The sequence below is a fragment of the Schistocerca gregaria genome, chromosome 3 (genome assembly GCF_023897955.1).
Source record: "Schistocerca gregaria isolate iqSchGreg1 chromosome 3, iqSchGreg1.2, whole genome shotgun sequence".
In the NCBI taxonomy this organism is placed as follows: domain Eukaryota; kingdom Metazoa; phylum Arthropoda; class Insecta; order Orthoptera; family Acrididae; genus Schistocerca; species Schistocerca gregaria.
The window spans coordinates 542,643,034-542,661,987 of record NC_064922.1 but is presented as its reverse complement, the minus strand read 5'-3'; the positions used below and the strand labels follow the sequence as shown (position 1 = coordinate 542,661,987).

The 18,954-nt window shown below is 50.8% G+C and overlaps 1 protein-coding gene across 2 annotated transcripts in view; it reads left to right on the top strand.

Moving 5' to 3' along the window:
• The window catches only part of LOC126354118 (uncharacterized), a 515,275-nt gene that overhangs the window by 352,929 nt on the left and 143,392 nt on the right, over nucleotides 1-18,954 (top strand). For both annotated transcript variants that reach the window (XM_050003514.1, XM_050003513.1), the window contains one exon: nucleotides 5,422-5,637. In XM_050003514.1, the coding sequence (XP_049859471.1) occupies nucleotides 5,422-5,637 (216 nt within the window). The remainder of the gene's footprint in view (nucleotides 1-5,421; nucleotides 5,638-18,954) is intronic.

The following is an 18,954-nucleotide window of genomic DNA, read 5'->3' as shown; positions in this document are numbered from 1 at the left end:
TAAGAAACTGAGAGCAAAGATCACTAACATCGCAAATCACAAAATCTAGACGCGATATATTACGGTATGCTTGAGTATTAAAAAGTACCATTTTTCGACAGACTTAATTTTCTGGACACACTCATACACACACAAAATGTTGGTTCTGAATACACACAGTCGATTATTTACAGCAGAAAATAGCTATTAGTTTCCAGTTAATAAAATCTGGGATTTTTATTGCGTCCAATGGTACGTGCTCTAAAAGAGGTTTTATTTTCTTTACTTTTTTAAGAAGAAAGTCTTTTGCTCTCTCCCAACTGCCCATCGTATTGTCTTTTTACGTAAAGGCTGTTCACTTCTTTTCGCGTTGTTTACTGCTACAGCATATTGTGTTATACCTTATGGGTTGCGAAGCAGCTCAAATCTCTTGATACGGCAAGTCTTCAGGTCCGGATTGTATACCGATTAGGTTACTTTCAGATTACGCTGATAAAATAGCTCCCTACTTAGCAATCATATACAACCGCTCGCTCACCGATAGATCTGAACCTACAGATTGGAAAATTGTTCAGGTCGCACCAGTGTTTAAGAAGGGTCGTAGGAGTAATCCATCGAACTACAGACCTATGTCATTGACGTCGGTTTGCAATAGGGTTTTGGAGCTTATACTGTATTCAAACATTATGAATCACTTCGAAGGGAACGATCTCTTGATACGTAATCAGCATGGTTTCAGAAAACATCGTTCTTGTGCAACGCAGCTAGCTCTTTATTCGCACGAAGTAATGGCCGCTATCGATAGGGGATCTCAAGTTGATTCCGTATTTCTATAATTCCGGAAAGCTTTTGACACCGTTCCTCCCAAGCGACTTCTAATCAAGCTGCGGGCCTATTGGGTATCATCTCAGTTGTGCGACTGGATTCGTGATATCCTGTCAGGAAGGTCGCAGTCCGTAGTAATAGACGGCAAATCATCGAGTAAAACTGAAGTGATATCAAGTGTTCCCCAGGGAAGCGTCCTAGGACCTCTGCTGTTCCTGGCCTATGTAAATGACCTGGGTGACAATCTGAGCAGTTCTTAGGTTGTTCGCAGATGATGCTGTAATTTACCGTCTAGTAAGGTCATGCGAAGACCAGTATCAGCTGCAAAGCGATATATAAAAGATTGCTGTATTGTGTGTCAGGTGGCAGTTGACGCTAAATAACGAAAAGTGTGAGGTGATCCACATGAGTTCCAAAAGAAATCCGTTGGAATTACATTACTCGATAAATAGTACAATTTTCAAGGCTGTCAATTCAACTAAGTACCTGGGTGTTAAAATTACGAACAACTTCAGTTCGGAAGACCACATAGATAATATTGTGGGGAAAGCGAGCCAAAGGTTGCGTTTCATTGGCAGGACACTTAGAAGATGCAACAAGTCCACTAAAGAGACAGCTTACACTACACTCGTTCGTCCTCTGTTAGAATATTGCTGCGCGGTGTGGGATCCTTACCAGGTGGGATTGACGGAGGACATCGAAAGGGTGCAAAAAAGGGCAGCTCGTTTTGTATTATCACGTAATAGGGGAGAGAGTGTGGCAGATATGATACGCGAGTTGGGATGGAAGTCATTAAAGCAAAGACCTTTTTCGTCGCGGCGGGATCTATTTACGAAATTTCAGTCACCAACTTTCTCTTCCGAATGCGAAAATATTTTGTTGAGCCCAACCTACATAGGTAGAAATGATCATCAAAATAAAAGAAGAGAAATCAGAGCTCGAACAGAAGGGTTTAGGTGTTCGTTTTTCCCGCGCGCTGTTCGGCAGTGGAATGGTAGAGAGATAGAATGATTGTGGTTCGATGAACCCTCTGCCAAGCACTTGAATGTGAATTACAGAGTAATCATCCTGCCACTCTGAAGGCCACATTATGATGCTTTTCGAGTTTGTTCAGTTGGCTGTGGTAAGCACGAGTAGGTTCTCCATGGCAAGACTGCCTGTTTGCTTTAGATGTCTGCACCACACTGAGCTTCGTGGCTGCGTACATACCCTATAAAAGGATTGTCTGAGACGGTGCTGTCATAGTTACGCCACTACGCTGTCTGTTGGCACATGACGTTGAAACCTTTATCAGTACATCTACTATCCTCCAGGTGGAATATGCTGTCATAAGATCAAAACTGACGTCTTTCCAGGTGTACTAACTTTTTTAGGCAGTATGTTTTTCCCGTAGCTCTTTTTCCTCCATTACGTGGCCGTTGTAGTCTGTGGGCGGTGTCAATAGTCATAGTTTTGGATCAGCATCGCCTATGTCTTTGCGCCCTTGTTCAGATTGTGGGCACCATTTCACTATGGCTGGACGCGACGGTGGATTTGGTGCATACACCACCAGAATTTCACGATGAATCTTTATGCAGTTCAGACGTTTTGTCCACAAGCACCGTTGGTATCGTTAAGTCCCGCATACTTCAACTTACGTTTCCAGCTGGTGCGCCATTTCAGCCCTCTCTGATGCACCTGCTTCAAATGTCGGAGCAGACAATCCCTGCAGGAAACTCAACACGTGCGCTCTATTAATGCTCTCTGAAGTCTCTACGTAGCTTACTAATTTGTGTGCCGCGCGCCCGCGCTTAATTTCGCGTAATTCCTGCGGGTTTGGAATCCCTCTGGCCGCAAGAGCGCTACTGTCTGCGGTAGAGGGCAGGTCGGAGGAGAGGCAGTTAACGGCTGCGGCGACCTGGAGAAGTGGAGTGTGTGACGTGGGCGGCGAGGAGAGCAAGCGAGGCGGTGTCTGCCGTGGCTCGTTGGCAAGAGTGGTGCCTTTGTTCACTACGAATTTGGTGAGGCCGAGCGTTGGTCGCAACCGTGAACATTGCTCTGTGAAGGCTACTTCGGCAGGACGCATAGTATTCGGTGTGTCCTCTGCTATAGAAGCTGCAAGCACTTTGTGTCCATTGTGGTGCCGGGTTGGAGTCCAGTCTGACATTTGCACGCACTGGACGCGGTGGCGTCTGCTGGATGGCACCCGTGTGTTTCCGACTACGAGTAATCTTCGTTACATCCTCCTCTTGGCGCTTTCTAAGCAACCGTTTGTGAATGGTGCTGGATGTTTCGAGAGATCACGGTGAGAATCCGATTAGTGCGCACGTCACTTTATGTCGTGTGGTCGCTATTTTGACTCTTTATCCTGGTTGTCCGTTGTTAGGTGTATGAAGGTACTACCTGGCACTACTTCAGTTCAGTGCTGTCAGTGTGTGTGAGCTTGTGGCTGTCACTGTTCCACACAGATTTTAGAATCTAAGGATATATATTGCAGATGTAATTCTTCTGGTTTACAGAGTGTGTTGTGCGGCTGGTCCCGGCGGAGGTTCGAGTCCACCCTCGGGCATGGGTGTGTGTGTTTCTCCTTAGGATAGTTTTGGTTAAGTAGTGTGTAAGCTTAGGGACTGATGACCTTAGCAGTTAAGTCTCATACGATTTCACAGACATTTGAACATTTTTGAACAAATTGTGCTTTATAGTAAAATCAAACTGCTGAATCTGGCTGCCTTATTTCTGAGGCATGTCTACAGTTAACTGTTGTATAGCTCAATCTGTTTACTATATTGTTTGTATCTACGAAAAAAGAACTACAGAAGAATTTCTGAATTTGTGGTATGTTTAATTTTTACTAAATAATTAACGAGTTCTCTCTCTATTACAAGATAGGCGATGGTATTTCTTGTTTACTGTGATCTAGTTAAAGATGACTGTGGTAGCCGAAACCACCGTCCCATCTTGGTAGAGGAGGAGGAGGAATTGTTGTTACTGACGTTGCCTCTGCCACCGCCTCTATCATCATAAATTTGAACCACATATGTTAGTCATTCTGGCTACTTCGAAGGCAATCCCGTTTTGATAATTACTTGCAGTAGCAGGTTGTTAATATTTGTGGCATAATCATTTGATCATATGTTTTGCTGTCTGTAATATAAATGTTTTTTTGCTTCATTTAATATTCTTAAAGGAAGTGATCTTATTTGTTATTGAAATTTAGTCTTCTCAGTTAATGTTATTGTTGGATTTTCGCTTTTAAAAATAAATTCATTAGTGTTTTTAGAAACTTTAATAAATTCATTATGGCTTAGGGTCTTTCCACTGGGGATCGAACTGCACAATAACCCTGGGTTGTGTGTGTGGCAGCGGTGGGGTGGGTGGACTGCTGTGGCCTATTTTGGGGCTATGGCAGGACAAAGACTCTCCGTCGTTTCTAGATCCCCAGTTTAATACACATTACAAAATGGCAGGCAAGTCGATAGGCCATAGATGCTACTCGTCTTAAGCCGGGTCAGGATTCTAGTAAATAATGAACCTTAAATGCCCCGGTTCAAGCTCTTGATTGAAAAATTTATCTAAAATGCTATTTTCGTGGGTTTCCCTGGTTAGCTTTGCGCAACATGGTTCAGCCTACATGTATATAGATCATAAATGGAGTCAACAGAAAGTTTAAACATAAAAAGTAACAGCGGGTTAGTTATAAACCTGTCGACTCTTACTGCAAGGAAGCAAGGGGGAGGATATTGTTATGGTTGGCCAGTATCCTCTTTCTACAACAGAAGTGCACACGTGTATGAATACGGTTCTTTATTTACATTAACTAGATACATTTAATTAACTTGAATAGAGTCCATGTTTTGTGATCAAAGCTCATCAGTAATACTCCTCTTACAGACTGATGTAATGTCAATATCGGCAATCTTGCTATTACAAACTTCAGTTTCTTAATCTAGTAAAGTACAATTCTGGTTGAGATGAACTAGTCCCGTTATAGTCATTAATCTGGTTGCTATGTACTGTCGTTGCCTGTTATGAACTAAACCCAGTTTCTCTGCCTTGTGATGATTGGGTGTTGTGTGATGTCCTTAGGTTAGTTAGGTTTAAGTAGTCCTAAGTTATAGGGGACTGATGAGCATAGCTGTTAAGTCCCATAGTGCTCAGAGCCATTTGAATCATTTTTTGAACTAAACCCTCTCTGCGAGTAGACTGACAGACGCCAAATTGGATGATTCAGGAAGGCCCTCTGTTCGCCGGCGGCCTAAATACACGCCATAGAGCGGGCGTTTGTCAGTGGGTGTCTCTCTGGCCTGTCTCGTGATAGGCGTGCTTGCTCCAGCGCCTACTAATCGATCTTCGCGCTTCATCTTTGCCGACCGGTGTGCTGGCGACAGCTTATGCCAGCACAAAACCTGAGGCTCTATTACTCGCAATGAAACTAAATGAATGGCGGCTGAGGCTGTAGCTCATGAGCATGACATTAAACTACCGTGAAAACCTAGTTCAGCTGTTCCAGATGCCAGTTCAACCTTTGTAGGCGAGATACCCCTAAGTTGTACCACTTCTAATATTTTATTGATTATAGCCTAAAGAGTAAGTTACGACTTTGTTCAAACAATGCCATCCTCGCTGTTGTGCCGGCAGGAGGCGCGCTGGACATCCTGCGGCTGCTGAACGTGTCGGGCGGCACGCCTGGGGTGCGCGTGGTGGCCGGCCTCGCCCCCGGCCTCGAGGCGTACCGGCTGCGTCCCGCCTACGGCCGCGTGCGGCTGCCCGCCCCGCAGGCCGTCACCGCCGCCCTCACCGCCCCCACCGGCTTCACGCTCGTCTTCGTCTACCGCCAGCAGCGCAAGTCTCTCGGTAAGAGGCCTCTCTGCTCCTGCACGGCTCCGTTGAGTCTAACGTAGTGACCGTGAAAATGCAGCCCGCGCGCCGCACGCGGCCCGAATCAAGTGTTGGTGCGGCACGCGGTTCTAAGCCGCATTTTGTAATAATGCTAGCTGTTACACGCTGCTTCGCTCGTATATCAGTAGTTACGTTACACTGAAGAACCAAAATGGTACACCTGCCTAATATCGCGTAAGCTTACAACGAGCACGTAGAAGTGACATAGCATGGACTCGACTAATGTCTGAAGTAGTCCCAGAGGGAACCGACACCATTAACCATGCAGGGCTGTTTATAAATCCGTAAGAGTACGAGGAGGTGGAGATCTGTTCTCAACAACACTTTGAAAGGCACCCCAGATACCCTCAATGTCCATGTCTGGGTAGTTAGGTGGCCAGCGGAAGTGTGATGAGTGTTCCTAGAGCCTCTCTCTAACAATTCTGGAAATGTGGGGTGTCTCATCGCCCTCCTGGAATTGCTCAAGTCCCACGGAATGCACAGTGGACATGAATAGATGCAGGTGATCATCAGGATCCTTACGTACGTGTCACCTGTCACAGTCGTTTCTACAGGTATCAGGGGTCCCATATCACTTCAGCTTCACACACCTCACGCCATTACCGAGCCTCCAGCAGCTTGAACAGTCCCCTGATGACATATAGGGTCCATGGGTTCCTGAGGTTATCTCCATACCCGTACAAATCCATCCACTCCATACAATTTGAAACAAGACACGTCCGACCAGGCAGCTCGTTTCGACTCAACAGTCCAATATTGGTGTCCACGAGCTCAGGCGAGACGTAAAGATTTGTCCTGTGCAGTCATTAAACGTACACGAGTGGGCTTTCGACTCGATGTTTCGTTGAGAGGTTTGCAGTCTGACAATTGTTGATGGCCCAGCATTGAAATCTGCAGCAATTTGGGGAAGGGTTGCACTCCTGTCACCCCCCCCCCCCCCCCTGCGGGTCTGGGGATTAGAATACGCCCATAATATTCCTGCCTGTCGTAAGAGGTGACTAAAAGGAGTCTCTCACTTTTGAGCCTTTGTGATGGTACCCAGTCGGGTTTGACATACATCTTTCTAAATTTTCCCGAAGAGCGAGCCAATTGAGGAAGGGCGCCTTACATGGTACATCATGTCCATCATTCATTGAGATCTTGAGTCCAATTTCTCGTCTTAGCATTGCTGTCCCGTTCATTCTCCATCTCTTGGGCGAGGACAACTTCCTAGGTGCGTTTTCCACCATACACTATGCAGCGTAACTTTCTGCGCCGACGATGACCATGGGCTTCTTAGTAGCACCTCATACCCAGCATCTTAGCCAGTACATTGTGGTGGCGCCACCATGTACACTGTTGGATGTAGCCCCTGGACAAGACAGGGATCGCTCTGCTGATGCCTGCGCCATACACTCCCCACATACGCCATGGATTAAATGTTCATCACCTTGGGGCATCAGGGCTCCCAGCAATAGCCATCCTCTAAGCGGGCAAAGTCTAACTTCAGTGCTAAGAAATAAGACCCCAAATCGTTCCCCTCCCTGGCCACACCATGGGAGGAACGCCCCGCTAAGGATGGCAGTGAAGCTTATTCGTCCTGGTACTTCATATGCATGAGAGATGATGGGGAATCTTTAATGTCCATGAAGAATCAGTTTTTTGCGGAGCATTTGGAGGACAAGTTTGGGGAGGTGGAAGGCTTGTCTGAAATGCTCTCTGGGTCACTCTTGATAAAAACAGCATCCTCTGCCCATTCACAGGCATTACTCGCTTGTGATGAGTTGGGTGTGTTCCTGTTACAGTCACGCCCCATAAGTGTTTAAATATATTCCACAGGCACCTTCTTTTGCAGTCTGACGACGGCGCGCCAATTTAGAGCGGCGAGTTGTTCATTTCGTCTGGCGCGTCCAATGGGGTCCAAGGGATAATCAGGTTGCCACAGGTGCCTTCATCTTGGCCTTCGAGGGTGACACATTTCCCGAGAAGCCCAGGTGGTGATCTACTGCTATGGCGACAAGCCATATATCCTTCCCCCAGTGCACTGATAACCTCGATGTTTAGCCCCCATCAAACCCCAAAACCAACTAGCCAACCTCCCCCAGTGCAGTGCTTTAAGTGCTTGAAGTCCGGCCGTATGTCTTCCCGCTTTACTTCCAGCGTAGTGGAACGTAGTGGACCTCCAACGTAGTGGACCTCCACCACATCTCAATACTCCATATGCCCCGCCTCTTATCTGTGTCAGCTGTGGAGAGCATCATTCGCCTTGCTCGTCAGACTGCGGGGTTTTACAGAAAGAGAGGAAAATCATGGAATATTAGACCCTGGTCGACTGACCAATGCTGAAGAGGAAATTTGAGCGGCTACATCCTGTGGCTACGATCACTCCTTACGCTACCACAACGAGAACATTTGTTGCCCCATCAGTCCTCACATTCCTCTAGCCTCTCAGAACCTGAAAACTACACATGACCCTTGATGGTGGGAGGTACTTCCCTTCCTGTTGCTCCCACACAAGCTACATTGGGAGCAAAAACCCCCAACCATCAAGGATATCAGTCTCCACTTCTCAGCCAGAGAAGTCTTCTTGAACTCCTCTCGCTAGGAAGGGGTCCCTTGGGTCACTCCCTTCCCAGTTTTCTGTTAGTGGGAAAGCTGACACCTGCCAGCGGCTGAAGTGCCCAAAAGCAGCCTCTTCAATACTGGGGCAACCACACATTTCAGTGTGGCCCATGGTAGTTACTCGGCCATTGATGTATCAATTTGTAGCCCAGGACTTCTCTCATCTATTAACTGGAGAACACATAACGACCTGTGTGGTAGTGTCCACTACCCCGTCTTCCTGTCCACTACCCCGTCTCCCTGTCCACTACCCCGTCTCCCTGTCCACTACCCCGTCTCCCTGTCCACTACCCCGTCTCCCTGTCCACTACCCCGTCTCCCTGTCCACTACCCCGTCTTCCTGTCCACTACCCCGTCTTCCTGTCCACTACCCCGTCTTCCTGTCCACTACCCCGTCTTCCTGTCCACTACCCCGTCTTCCTGTCCACTACCCCGTCTTCCTGTCCACTACCCCGTCTTCCTGTCCACTACCCCGTCTTCCTGTCCACTACCCCGTCTTCCTGTCCACTACCCCGTCTTCCTGTCCACTACCCCGTCTTCCTGTCCACTACCCCGTCTTCCTGTCCACTACCCCGTCTTCCTGTCCACTACCCCGTCTTCCTGTCCACTACCCCGTCTTCCTGTCCACTACCCCGTCTTCCTGTCCACTACCCCGTCTTCCTGTCCACTACCCCGTCTTCCTGTCCACTACCCCGTCTTCCTGTCCACTACCCCGTCTTCCTGTCCACTACCCCGTCTTCCTGTCCACTACCCCGTCTTCCTGTCCACTACCCCGTCTTCCTGTCCACTACCCCGTCTTCCTGTCCACTACCCCGTCTTCCTGTCCACTACCCCGTCTTCCTGTCCACTACCCCGTCTTCCTGTCCACTACCCCGTCTTCCTGTCCACTACCCCGTCTTCCTGTCCACTACCCCGTCTTCCTGTCCACTACCCCGTCTTCCTGTCCACTACCCCGTCTTCCTGTCCACTACCCCGTCTTCCTGTCCACTACCCCGTCTTCCTGTCCACTACCCCGTCTTCCTGTCCACTACCCCGTCTTCCTGTCCACTACCCCGTCTTCCTGTCCACTACCCCGTCTTCCTGTCCACTACCCCGTCTTCCTGTCCACTACCCCGTCTTCCTGTCCACTACCCCGTCTTCCTGTCCACTACCCCGTCTTCCTGTCCACTACCCCGTCTTCCTGTCCACTACCCCGTCTTCCTGTCCACTACCCCGTCTTCCTGTCCACTACCCCCGTCTTCCTGTCCACTACCCCCTCTTCCTGTCCACTACCCCCTCTTCCTGTCCACTACCCCCTCTTCCTGTCCACTACCCCCTCTTCCTGTCCACTACCCCCTCTTCCTGTCCACTACCCCCTCTTCCTGTCCACTACCCCCTCTTCCTGTCCACTACCCCCTCTTCCTGTCCACTACCCCCTCTTCCTGTCCACTACCCCCTCTTCCTGTCCACTACCCCCTCTTCCTGTCCACTACCCCCTCTTCCTGTCCACTACCCCCTCTTCCTGTCCACTACCCCCTCTTCCTGTCCACTACCCCCTCTTCCTGTCCACTACCCCCTCTTCCTGTCCACTACCCCCTCTTCCTGTCCACTACCCCCTCTTCCTGTCCACTACCCCCTCTTCCTGTCCACTACCCCCTCTTCCTGTCCACTACCCCCTCTTCCTGTCCACTACCCCCTCTTCCTGTCCACTACCCCCTCTTCCTGTCCACTACCCCCTCTTCCTGTCCACTACCCCCTCTTCCTGTCCACTACCCCCTCTTCCTGTCCACTACCCCCTCTTCCTGTCCACTACCCCCTCTTCCTGTCCACTACCCCCTCTTCCTGTCCACTACCCCCTCTTCCTGTCCACTACCCCCTCTTCCTGTCCACTACCCCCTCTTCCTGTCCACTACCCCCTCTTCCTGTCCACTACCCCCTCTTCCTGTCCACTACCCCCTCTTCCTGTCCACTACCCCCTCTTCCTGTCCACTACCCCCTCTTCCTGTCCACTACCCCCTCTTCCTGTCCACTACCCCCTCTTCCTGTCCACTACCCCCTCTTCCTGTCCACTACCCCCTCTTCCTGTCCACTACCCCCTCTTCCTGTCCACTACCCCCTCTTCCTGTCCACTACCCCCTCTTCCTGTCCACTACCCCCTCTTCCTGTCCACTACCCCCTCTTCCTGTCCACTACCCCCGTCTTCCTGTCCACTACCCCGTCTTCCTGTCCACTACCCCGTCTTCCTGTCCACTACCCCGTCTTCCTGTCCACTACCCCGTCTTCCTGTCCACTACCCCGTCTTCCTGTCCACTACCCCGTCTTCCTGTCCACTACCCCGTCTTCCTGTCCACTACCCCGTCTTCCTGTCCACTACCCCGTCTTCCTGTCCACTACCCCGTCTTCCTGTCCACTACCCCGTCTTCCTGTCCACTACCCCGTCTTCCTGTCCACTACCCCGTCTTCCTGTCCACTACCCCGTCTTCCTGTCCACTACCCCGTCTTCCTGTCCACTACCCCGTCTTCCTGTCCACTACCCCGTCTTCCTGTCCACTACCCCGTCTTCCTGTCCACTACCCCGTCTTCCTGTCCACTACCCCGTCTTCCTGTCCACTACCCCGTCTTCCTGTCCACTACCCCGTCTTCCTGTCCACTACCCCGTCTTCCTGTCCACTACCCCGTCTTCCTGTCCACTACCCCGTCTTCCTGTCCACTACCCCGTCTTCCTGTCCACTACCCCGTCTTCCTGTCCACTACCCCGTCTTCCTGTCCACTACCCCGTCTTCCTGTCCACTACCCCGTCTTCCTGTCCACTACCCCGTCTTCCTGTCCACTACCCCGTCTTCCTGTCCACTACCCCGTCTTCCTGTCCACTACCCCGTCTTCCTGTCCACTACCCCGTCTTCCTGTCCACTACCCCGTCTTCCTGTCCACTACCCCGTCTTCCTGTCCACTACCCCGTCTTCCTGTCCACTACCCCGTCTTCCTGTCCACTACCCCGTCTTCCTGTCCACTACCCCGTCTTCCTGTCCACTACCCCGTCTTCCTGTCCACTACCCCGTCTTCCTGTCCACTACCCCGTCTTCCTGTCCACTACCCCGTCTTCCTGTCCACTACCCCGTCTTCCTGTCCACTACCCCGTCTTCCTGTCCACTACCCCGTCTTCCTGTCCACTACCCCGTCTTCCTGTCCACTACCCCGTCTTCCTGTCCACTACCCCGTCTTCCTGTCCACTACCCCGTCTTCCTGTCCACTACCCCGTCTTCCTGTCCACTACCCCGTCTTCCTGTCCACTACCCCGTCTTCCTGTCCACTACCCCGTCTTCCTGTCCACTACCCCGTCTTCCTGTCCACTACCCCGTCTTCCTGTCCACTACCCCGTCTTCCTGTCCACTACCCCGTCTTCCTGTCCACTACCCCGTCTTCCTGTCCACTACCCCGTCTTCCTGTCCACTACCCCGTCTTCCTGTCCACTACCCCGTCTTCCTGTCCACTACCCCGTCTTCCTGTCCACTACCCCGTCTTCCTGTCCACTACCCCGTCTTCCTGTCCACTACCCCGTCTTCCTGTCCACTACCCCGTCTTCCTGTCCACTACCCCGTCTTCCTGTCCACTACCCCGTCTTCCTGTCCACTACCCCGTCTTCCTGTCCACTACCCCGTCTTCCTGTCCACTACCCCGTCTTCCTGTCCACTACCCCGTCTTCCTGTCCACTACCCCGTCTTCCTGTCCACTACCCCGTCTTCCTGTCCACTACCCCGTCTTCCTGTCCACTACCCCGTCTTCCTGTCCACTACCCCGTCTTCCTGTCCACTACCCCGTCTTCCTGTCCACTACCCCGTCTTCCTGTCCACTACCCCGTCTTCCTGTCCACTACCCCGTCTTCCTGTCCACTACCCCGTCTTCCTGTCCACTACCCCGTCTTCCTGTCCACTACCCCGTCTTCCTGTCCACTACCCCGTCTTCCTGTCCACTACCCCGTCTTCCTGTCCACTACCCCGTCTTCCTGTCCACTACCCCGTCTTCCTGTCCACTACCCCGTCTTCCTGTCCACTACCCCGTCTTCCTGTCCACTACCCCGTCTTCCTGTCCACTACCCCGTCTTCCTGTCCACTACCCCGTCTTCCTGTCCACTACCCCGTCTTCCTGTCCACTACCCCGTCTTCCTGTCCACTACCCCGTCTTCCTGTCCACTACCCCGTCTTCCTGTCCACTACCCCGTCTTCCTGTCCACTACCCCGTCTTCCTGTCCACTACCCCGTCTTCCTGTCCACTACCCCGTCTTCCTGTCCACTACCCCGTCTTCCTGTCCACTACCCCGTCTTCCTGTCCACTACCCCGTCTTCCTGTCCACTACCCCGTCTTCCTGTCCACTACCCCGTCTTCCTGTCCACTACCCCGTCTTCCTGTCCACTACCCCGTCTTCCTGTCCACTACCCCGTCTTCCTGTCCACTACCCCGTCTTCCTGTCCACTACCCCGTCTTCCTGTCCACTACCCCGTCTTCCTGTCCACTACCCCGTCTTCCTGTCCACTACCCCGTCTTCCTGTCCACTACCCCGTCTTCCTGTCCACTACCCCGTCTTCCTGTCCACTACCCCGTCTTCCTGTCCACTACCCCGTCTTCCTGTCCACTACCCCGTCTTCCTGTCCACTACCCCGTCTTCCTGTCCACTACCCCGTCTTCCTGTCCACTACCCCGTCTTCCTGTCCACTACCCCGTCTTCCTGTCCACTACCCCGTCTTCCTGTCCACTACCCCGTCTTCCTGTCCACTACCCCGTCTTCCTGTCCACTACCCCGTCTTCCTGTCCACTACCCCGTCTTCCTGTCCACTACCCCGTCTTCCTGTCCACTACCCCGTCTTCCTGTCCACTACCCCGTCTTCCTGTCCACTACCCCGTCTTCCTGTCCACTACCCCGTCTTCCTGTCCACTACCCCGTCTTCCTGTCCACTACCCCGTCTTCCTGTCCACTACCCCGTCTTCCTGTCCACTACCCCGTCTTCCTGTCCACTACCCCGTCTTCCTGTCCACTACCCCGTCTTCCTGTCCACTACCCCGTCTTCCTGTCCACTACCCCGTCTTCCTGTCCACTACCCCGTCTTCCTGTCCACTACCCCGTCTTCCTGTCCACTACCCCGTCTTCCTGTCCACTACCCCGTCTTCCTGTCCACTACCCCGTCTTCCTGTCCACTACCCCGTCTTCCTGTCCACTACCCCGTCTTCCCGTCCACTACCCCGTCTTCCCGTCCACTACCCCGTCTTCCCGTCCACTACCCCGTCTTCCCGTCCACTACCCCGTCTTCCCGTCCACTACCCCGTCTTCCCGTCCACTACCCCCGTCTTCCCGTCCACTACCCTGGCGGCAGGAACACGGACATCTGCCCAGATGTCCTTTCAACAAGGCGGACTGGGAAACTTCCACCTCTGCTGTCACTGTTGAATCTCCGCCACAAGGTAACAACGATGTGATGGTTCAGCAGGCGACTACAAAAATCGTTCTGTGGCAGAAAACACGATACCTCGCTCTTTAGGGTGCCCCTGGCGAAAGGCAGTCCCATGGTGGTCTCCAGAAGTCGCTGAAGCAATTAAAGAGCGTCGGCGAACTCTACAGCAGCATAAGCGGCACCCTTCCCTGGAGCACCTCATATCCTTTAAACGGCACTGCGCCCGCTTTCGCCAACTTAGCAAACGACGGGAGCACGAGTGTTGGGAGAGACATGTCCCGACCATTAGGTGCCATACTTCATTTCCCAAGTCTGGGCAAAGATAAAACGTATTTTCGGGTACCAGACCCCAGCAGGTGTCCACAGTGTTAATATAAGTGGCGTGTTACGTACCGGTGCAAACACGATTACCGAGCACTTATGCTCGAGCCTTTGCGTCAGAGAATTACCCCCCAGCCTTTCGCAATCTCAAACGGTTGCCCGAATGGAAAGTCCTCTCGTTCACTACACGCCACATTGAACCCTATAATCCCCCATTTATAGAGTGAGAGCTCCTCAGTGCCCTTACACATTGTCCCAACACAGCTCATGGGCCACATCAGATACACAGTCAGGTCATTAAACGTATCTCATCTGACTACAACTTCTCGTCATGTTCAACCGGATCTGGTACGATGGCGTCTTTCCATTACAGTGGTGGGAGAGCACCATCATTCCAGTGCTCAAACCCGGTAAAAACTCGCTTGATGTGGATAACTGTCGGCCCATCAGCCTCACCAACGTTCTTTGTAAGCTGCTGGAACGTATGGTGTGTCGGAGGTTTTGTTGGGTCCTGGAATCGCGTGCCATATCGGGACGGCTTCAGCCAGGTTTGCTTTACCACTGATGATCTTATGTCCCGAGCCTGCCATCCGAACAGCCTTTTCAAGACGCCAACACCTGGTTGCCGTCTTTTTTTATTTACGAAAAGCATATTTCACTACCTGGCGACATAATATTCTTGTCACATTTTACGAATGGAGTCTCCGGGGCCCACTTTCGATTTTTATCCAAAATTTGCTGTCGGTTCATAATTTGTGTGTCAAAGTTGGTGCGTCCTTTAGTCTCCCCTTCCCTCCCCCCCCCAATTATCCGGGAGAATGGGGTCCCGCAGGCCTCTGTATTGAGTGTCTATTTTTAGTGGCCAGTATTGGTGTAGCAGCAGCTCTAGGGCTATCCGTCTAACCATTTCTGTATGCAGACGACTTATGCATTTCGTACTGCTCCACCAGTACTGGTGTTCCTGAGCGGCGCTTACAGGGAGCCATCCAAAAGGCGCAGTCATGGGCTCTAGCCCACGGTTTCCAGTTTTCGGCCGCAAAGTCGTGTGTGATGCACTTCCGTCGGCGTCGTATGGTTCATCCAGAACTACAACTTCATCTTCATGACGATCCACTCACTGTTGTGGAGACATATCGAGTGGTTTTCGAAGCCTGATTGACTTGGCTCCCTCACCTTCGTCAGCTTAAACGGAAGTGCTGGCAGCACCTCTATTCCCTCCGCTGTTTGAGCGACACCGACTGTGGTGCAGATCATTCAACGCTGCTGCAGCAGCTCTACGGAGCCCTTGTTCGTTTCCGCCTTGACTGTGGGAGTCTCGTTTATGGTTCGGCGGCGCCCTCAGCGTTGCATTTACTAGAGCCATTGCACCACTGTAGCGTTGGCCCAGCGACATGAGCTTTTATTAAGAGTCCGGTGACCAGTGGCCTTGCGGAGGTCTGAGTCCGTCCATGGCAGGTTAGGCATACACAACTGCTCGCCAGTTACGTTCCACACGTTCGTAGTTCTGCGCATCCGAATCACCGTCTCCTTTTCCCACCCACGGCGTTTATCTCCGGCATCTTCGGCCTAGGTCAGGGTTCCAATTGCAGTTCGTGTCCGATCCCCTCTATCCGAAATGGAGTCCTTGCCTTTACCACGTACAATTAAGGTCCATTCAGGTACACCTCCATGGCGTGTACCTAGACCGCGGCTTCGTCTGTTTACCTTCCACATGGCCCTAAGGACTCGGGTAACCCCGCGGCTCTCCGCTGCCACTACCTCTCGATTCTTGACATGTAAAGAGGCCACGAAGTGGCTTACACGCCCACGGCTCGATGGCTGATGCTCACGTCGGCATAGCGTATGTCCATAGAGGATATACTGAACGGCATTCCTTGCCCGACGGCTGCTGTGTTTACACTGACAAGCTGGTGGCTATATCTCGTGCTCTTGAGGACATCGGTTAAAGCCCTCGGGAGTGGTACCTTCTGTGTTCTGACTGCTTGAGCAGCCTACAAGCTATCGACCTGTGCTACCCTCGTCATCGTTTGGTAGCGACCATCCAGCAGTCCATCTATGCTCTAGAACGGTCCGGTCGTTCTCTGGTGTTTGTCTGGACCCCAGATCATGTCGGAATCCCAGGCAACGAACTTGCCAACAGGCTACGTGGCTTCTCTGCAACTGACCTGCGTTCATTACCACGCCGCAAGGTTTTGCGGCTTTGAGAGACGAAATGGCATAACCTCAGCATTAACGAGACTACGAATGTGCGGCAGTGCTCAATGCGGGCCTCTGGCAGGGACTCTGTAGTTCTCTGCCGGCTCCTTATTGGCCAGTCTTGGATGACCCAGGGCTACCTCCTCCGCCGTGATGACCCACCTGTGTCGGTGCGGCGCCCGGCTGACAGTGGCCCATATCTTGGCGAGCTGTCCTTCTTTGGCTGCCCTGCGACGGACTCTTCGGTTACCGGACTCGTTGCCATTAATTTTAGCTGACAACGCCTCATCGGCTAATTTAGTTCTACGTTTTATACTTGACAGTGGGTTTTATGATTTGTATAAGTTTTAGCTCACGTCCTTTTTCCCTTTGTGTTGTGCACTCTAATGCTTTTAGGGTGGATGTTTTAATGTATCTCAGAGTGGATGGCCTTTCCTTTTTATTCTCGTGGTCAGCTAGCCACGGTCATCTGCTCTCTTGCTTTTACCCCTTCTGTTTCTTACTTCTCTGTGTGGTTATCTTTTCCTGTTTTATCCATAGTAGTGTTGGTTGTTGTCCTGTGGTTCTTCTAGTTCTTTTTTTCTCCTGTTTTTTTTGCTGTAAGTCTCCTTTATTTTCTTTCCCTTGTGTAATTATTTGGTCCCTTCCGCTCCCCTCTTCCAAACCAATCAACCAACAACTACCCCCCCCCCCCCCTCTTCCAAACCAATCAACCAACAACTACTGTCGTGTTTAACGATTCTCTTCAGTTCTGGTTGGTTCCGTGCTTTCATGATCTTTTTTCGGCCTCAGCGATGTCGGAGATTTGATGTTTTACCGGATTCCTGATATTGACGGTACACTCGTGAAATGGTCCTACCGTGAAAATCTCCACCTCATCACTACCTCGGAGATGCTGTGTCCAATGGCTCGGGCTTCAGCTATAACACCACGTTCAAACTTACTTAAATCTTGGAAACCTGCCGTTGTAGCAGCAGTAACCTAGCTAACATCTGAGTCAGACACTTGATGTCTTATACAGGCGTTGCCCACCGCAGTGCCGTATTCTGCCTGTTTAGATTTCTCTGTACTTGAATACGCATGCTTATAACAGTTTCTTTAGCGCTACTGTTACCTAATCATTCACTCAGAATCAGTAGTTATGTTATGATACGTGATAGTGAGTAAGAAAGTTAATAATTGTACGAGGTGTCTGTGCGTGTGGTGCTGTAGAGACATATGAACAAAATATCTATGCAGTGCGGGAATGGAGGTGTATAATGAAAGGTGTGTGTGTGTGTGTGTGTGTGTGTGTGTGTGTGTGTGTGTGTGTGTGTGTGGTTTTGCTGTATATCGAATCTGGAACCATGCATTACTTTTTGTAATTGTATTCAAAAGTGCTTCGATTCGTTACGTTCGTTACATTCGTACAGAAGTACAGGTTTTAGGGGTTTTTCTGGCCCATCTAGTACTGGATATGAGATTTTGCCATCAGAGCAACACACGCTAACCGTTTCTGCCTTCCATTTTAATGCGTTACAGTGCCTACATTTTAAATGCATTTTTCTCAGATGGGTAGTTTATGATTAACACAGTAAGTTAATAACTCATCAGATTCAGCCTCACCGAAAGTCTCCCACGTTCCACTTGTAAATACACGACTCTCTGTATGTCGTACAGCGTGTAAATGACGACGTCGTTATGAGCCTTCAAGGGTCTTGGAAGCTGTGAGAGACGCGTGATGCTCAGCGCCTAAAATGCGACGGGCTTCTGACTGTCCTAATTTTTCTGAGCCTCTTAATGCCATCTGAGCTTGTGTATTCAAGTCCCCGCAGGTATGAGATTGCTCTAAGGTTTGGTGGATACGAGTAACCTCGGCAATATGAGCTCACTTTCTGCTAAATCAGGCCTACGATTGTGAGGCTTGTAGTAATAGTTTCAAATATGATTCTCTGATAATGTCTGTCGATTTTATTGATGTATCTTTGCATTGTCAAGGTACAATCTATAAACAGAGTCGCCGACCATAGCGCCAACATCTTCTGCATGCTACTCAAGTGTAACAGATTTAAAAATGTTAATGATGCTCAAAAAGACAGTACGTTCTAAAGTAGCCCGTGGGCTTTCTCAGCGTTAAAGTTATTCCATACCAGATACCATCGGTGTGGGATCCTGCCCACTCTTCTCTTACAGGGTGCCTAAGAAGCTGTTTTCTCGGATAGCTAGACAACATACAAGCTAATCAATGTAATGGACTTCATTAAAGTAATTGAATTGACAATAGTTAAACTTCCGTTTCGACATCATGGGTCGTGGACTGTGCGGCTGGTCCCGGCGGAGGTTCGAGTCCTCCCGTGTGTCTGTGTGTGTGTGTGTCTGTGTGTGTGTGTGTGTGTGTGTGTGTGTGTGTGTGTGTGTGTGTGTGTGTGTGTGTGTCCTTAAAATAGTTTAGGTTAATTAGTGTGATAGCTTATGGACTGATGACCTTAGCAGTTAAGTCCCGTAAGATTTCACACACATTTGACATTTTGAGATCATGGGTCGCATGCAACTGGCGACATGCAAATAATCCATGTCCTTCGTTGTATACAGTATCCCTGCAAGCTAATCACACAAGTTCATAAGTCAGTGCTCTCGTTAATATCACTTCGGCTCTTCTAGTGCGCGCCTTCTACTGCCCTGGTCTACTGGTGCCCGAGGCTAGGCGGCGCGTCGCTTTTATTGTCTTCGTGTAAATGCCGCTTTGTCAGCG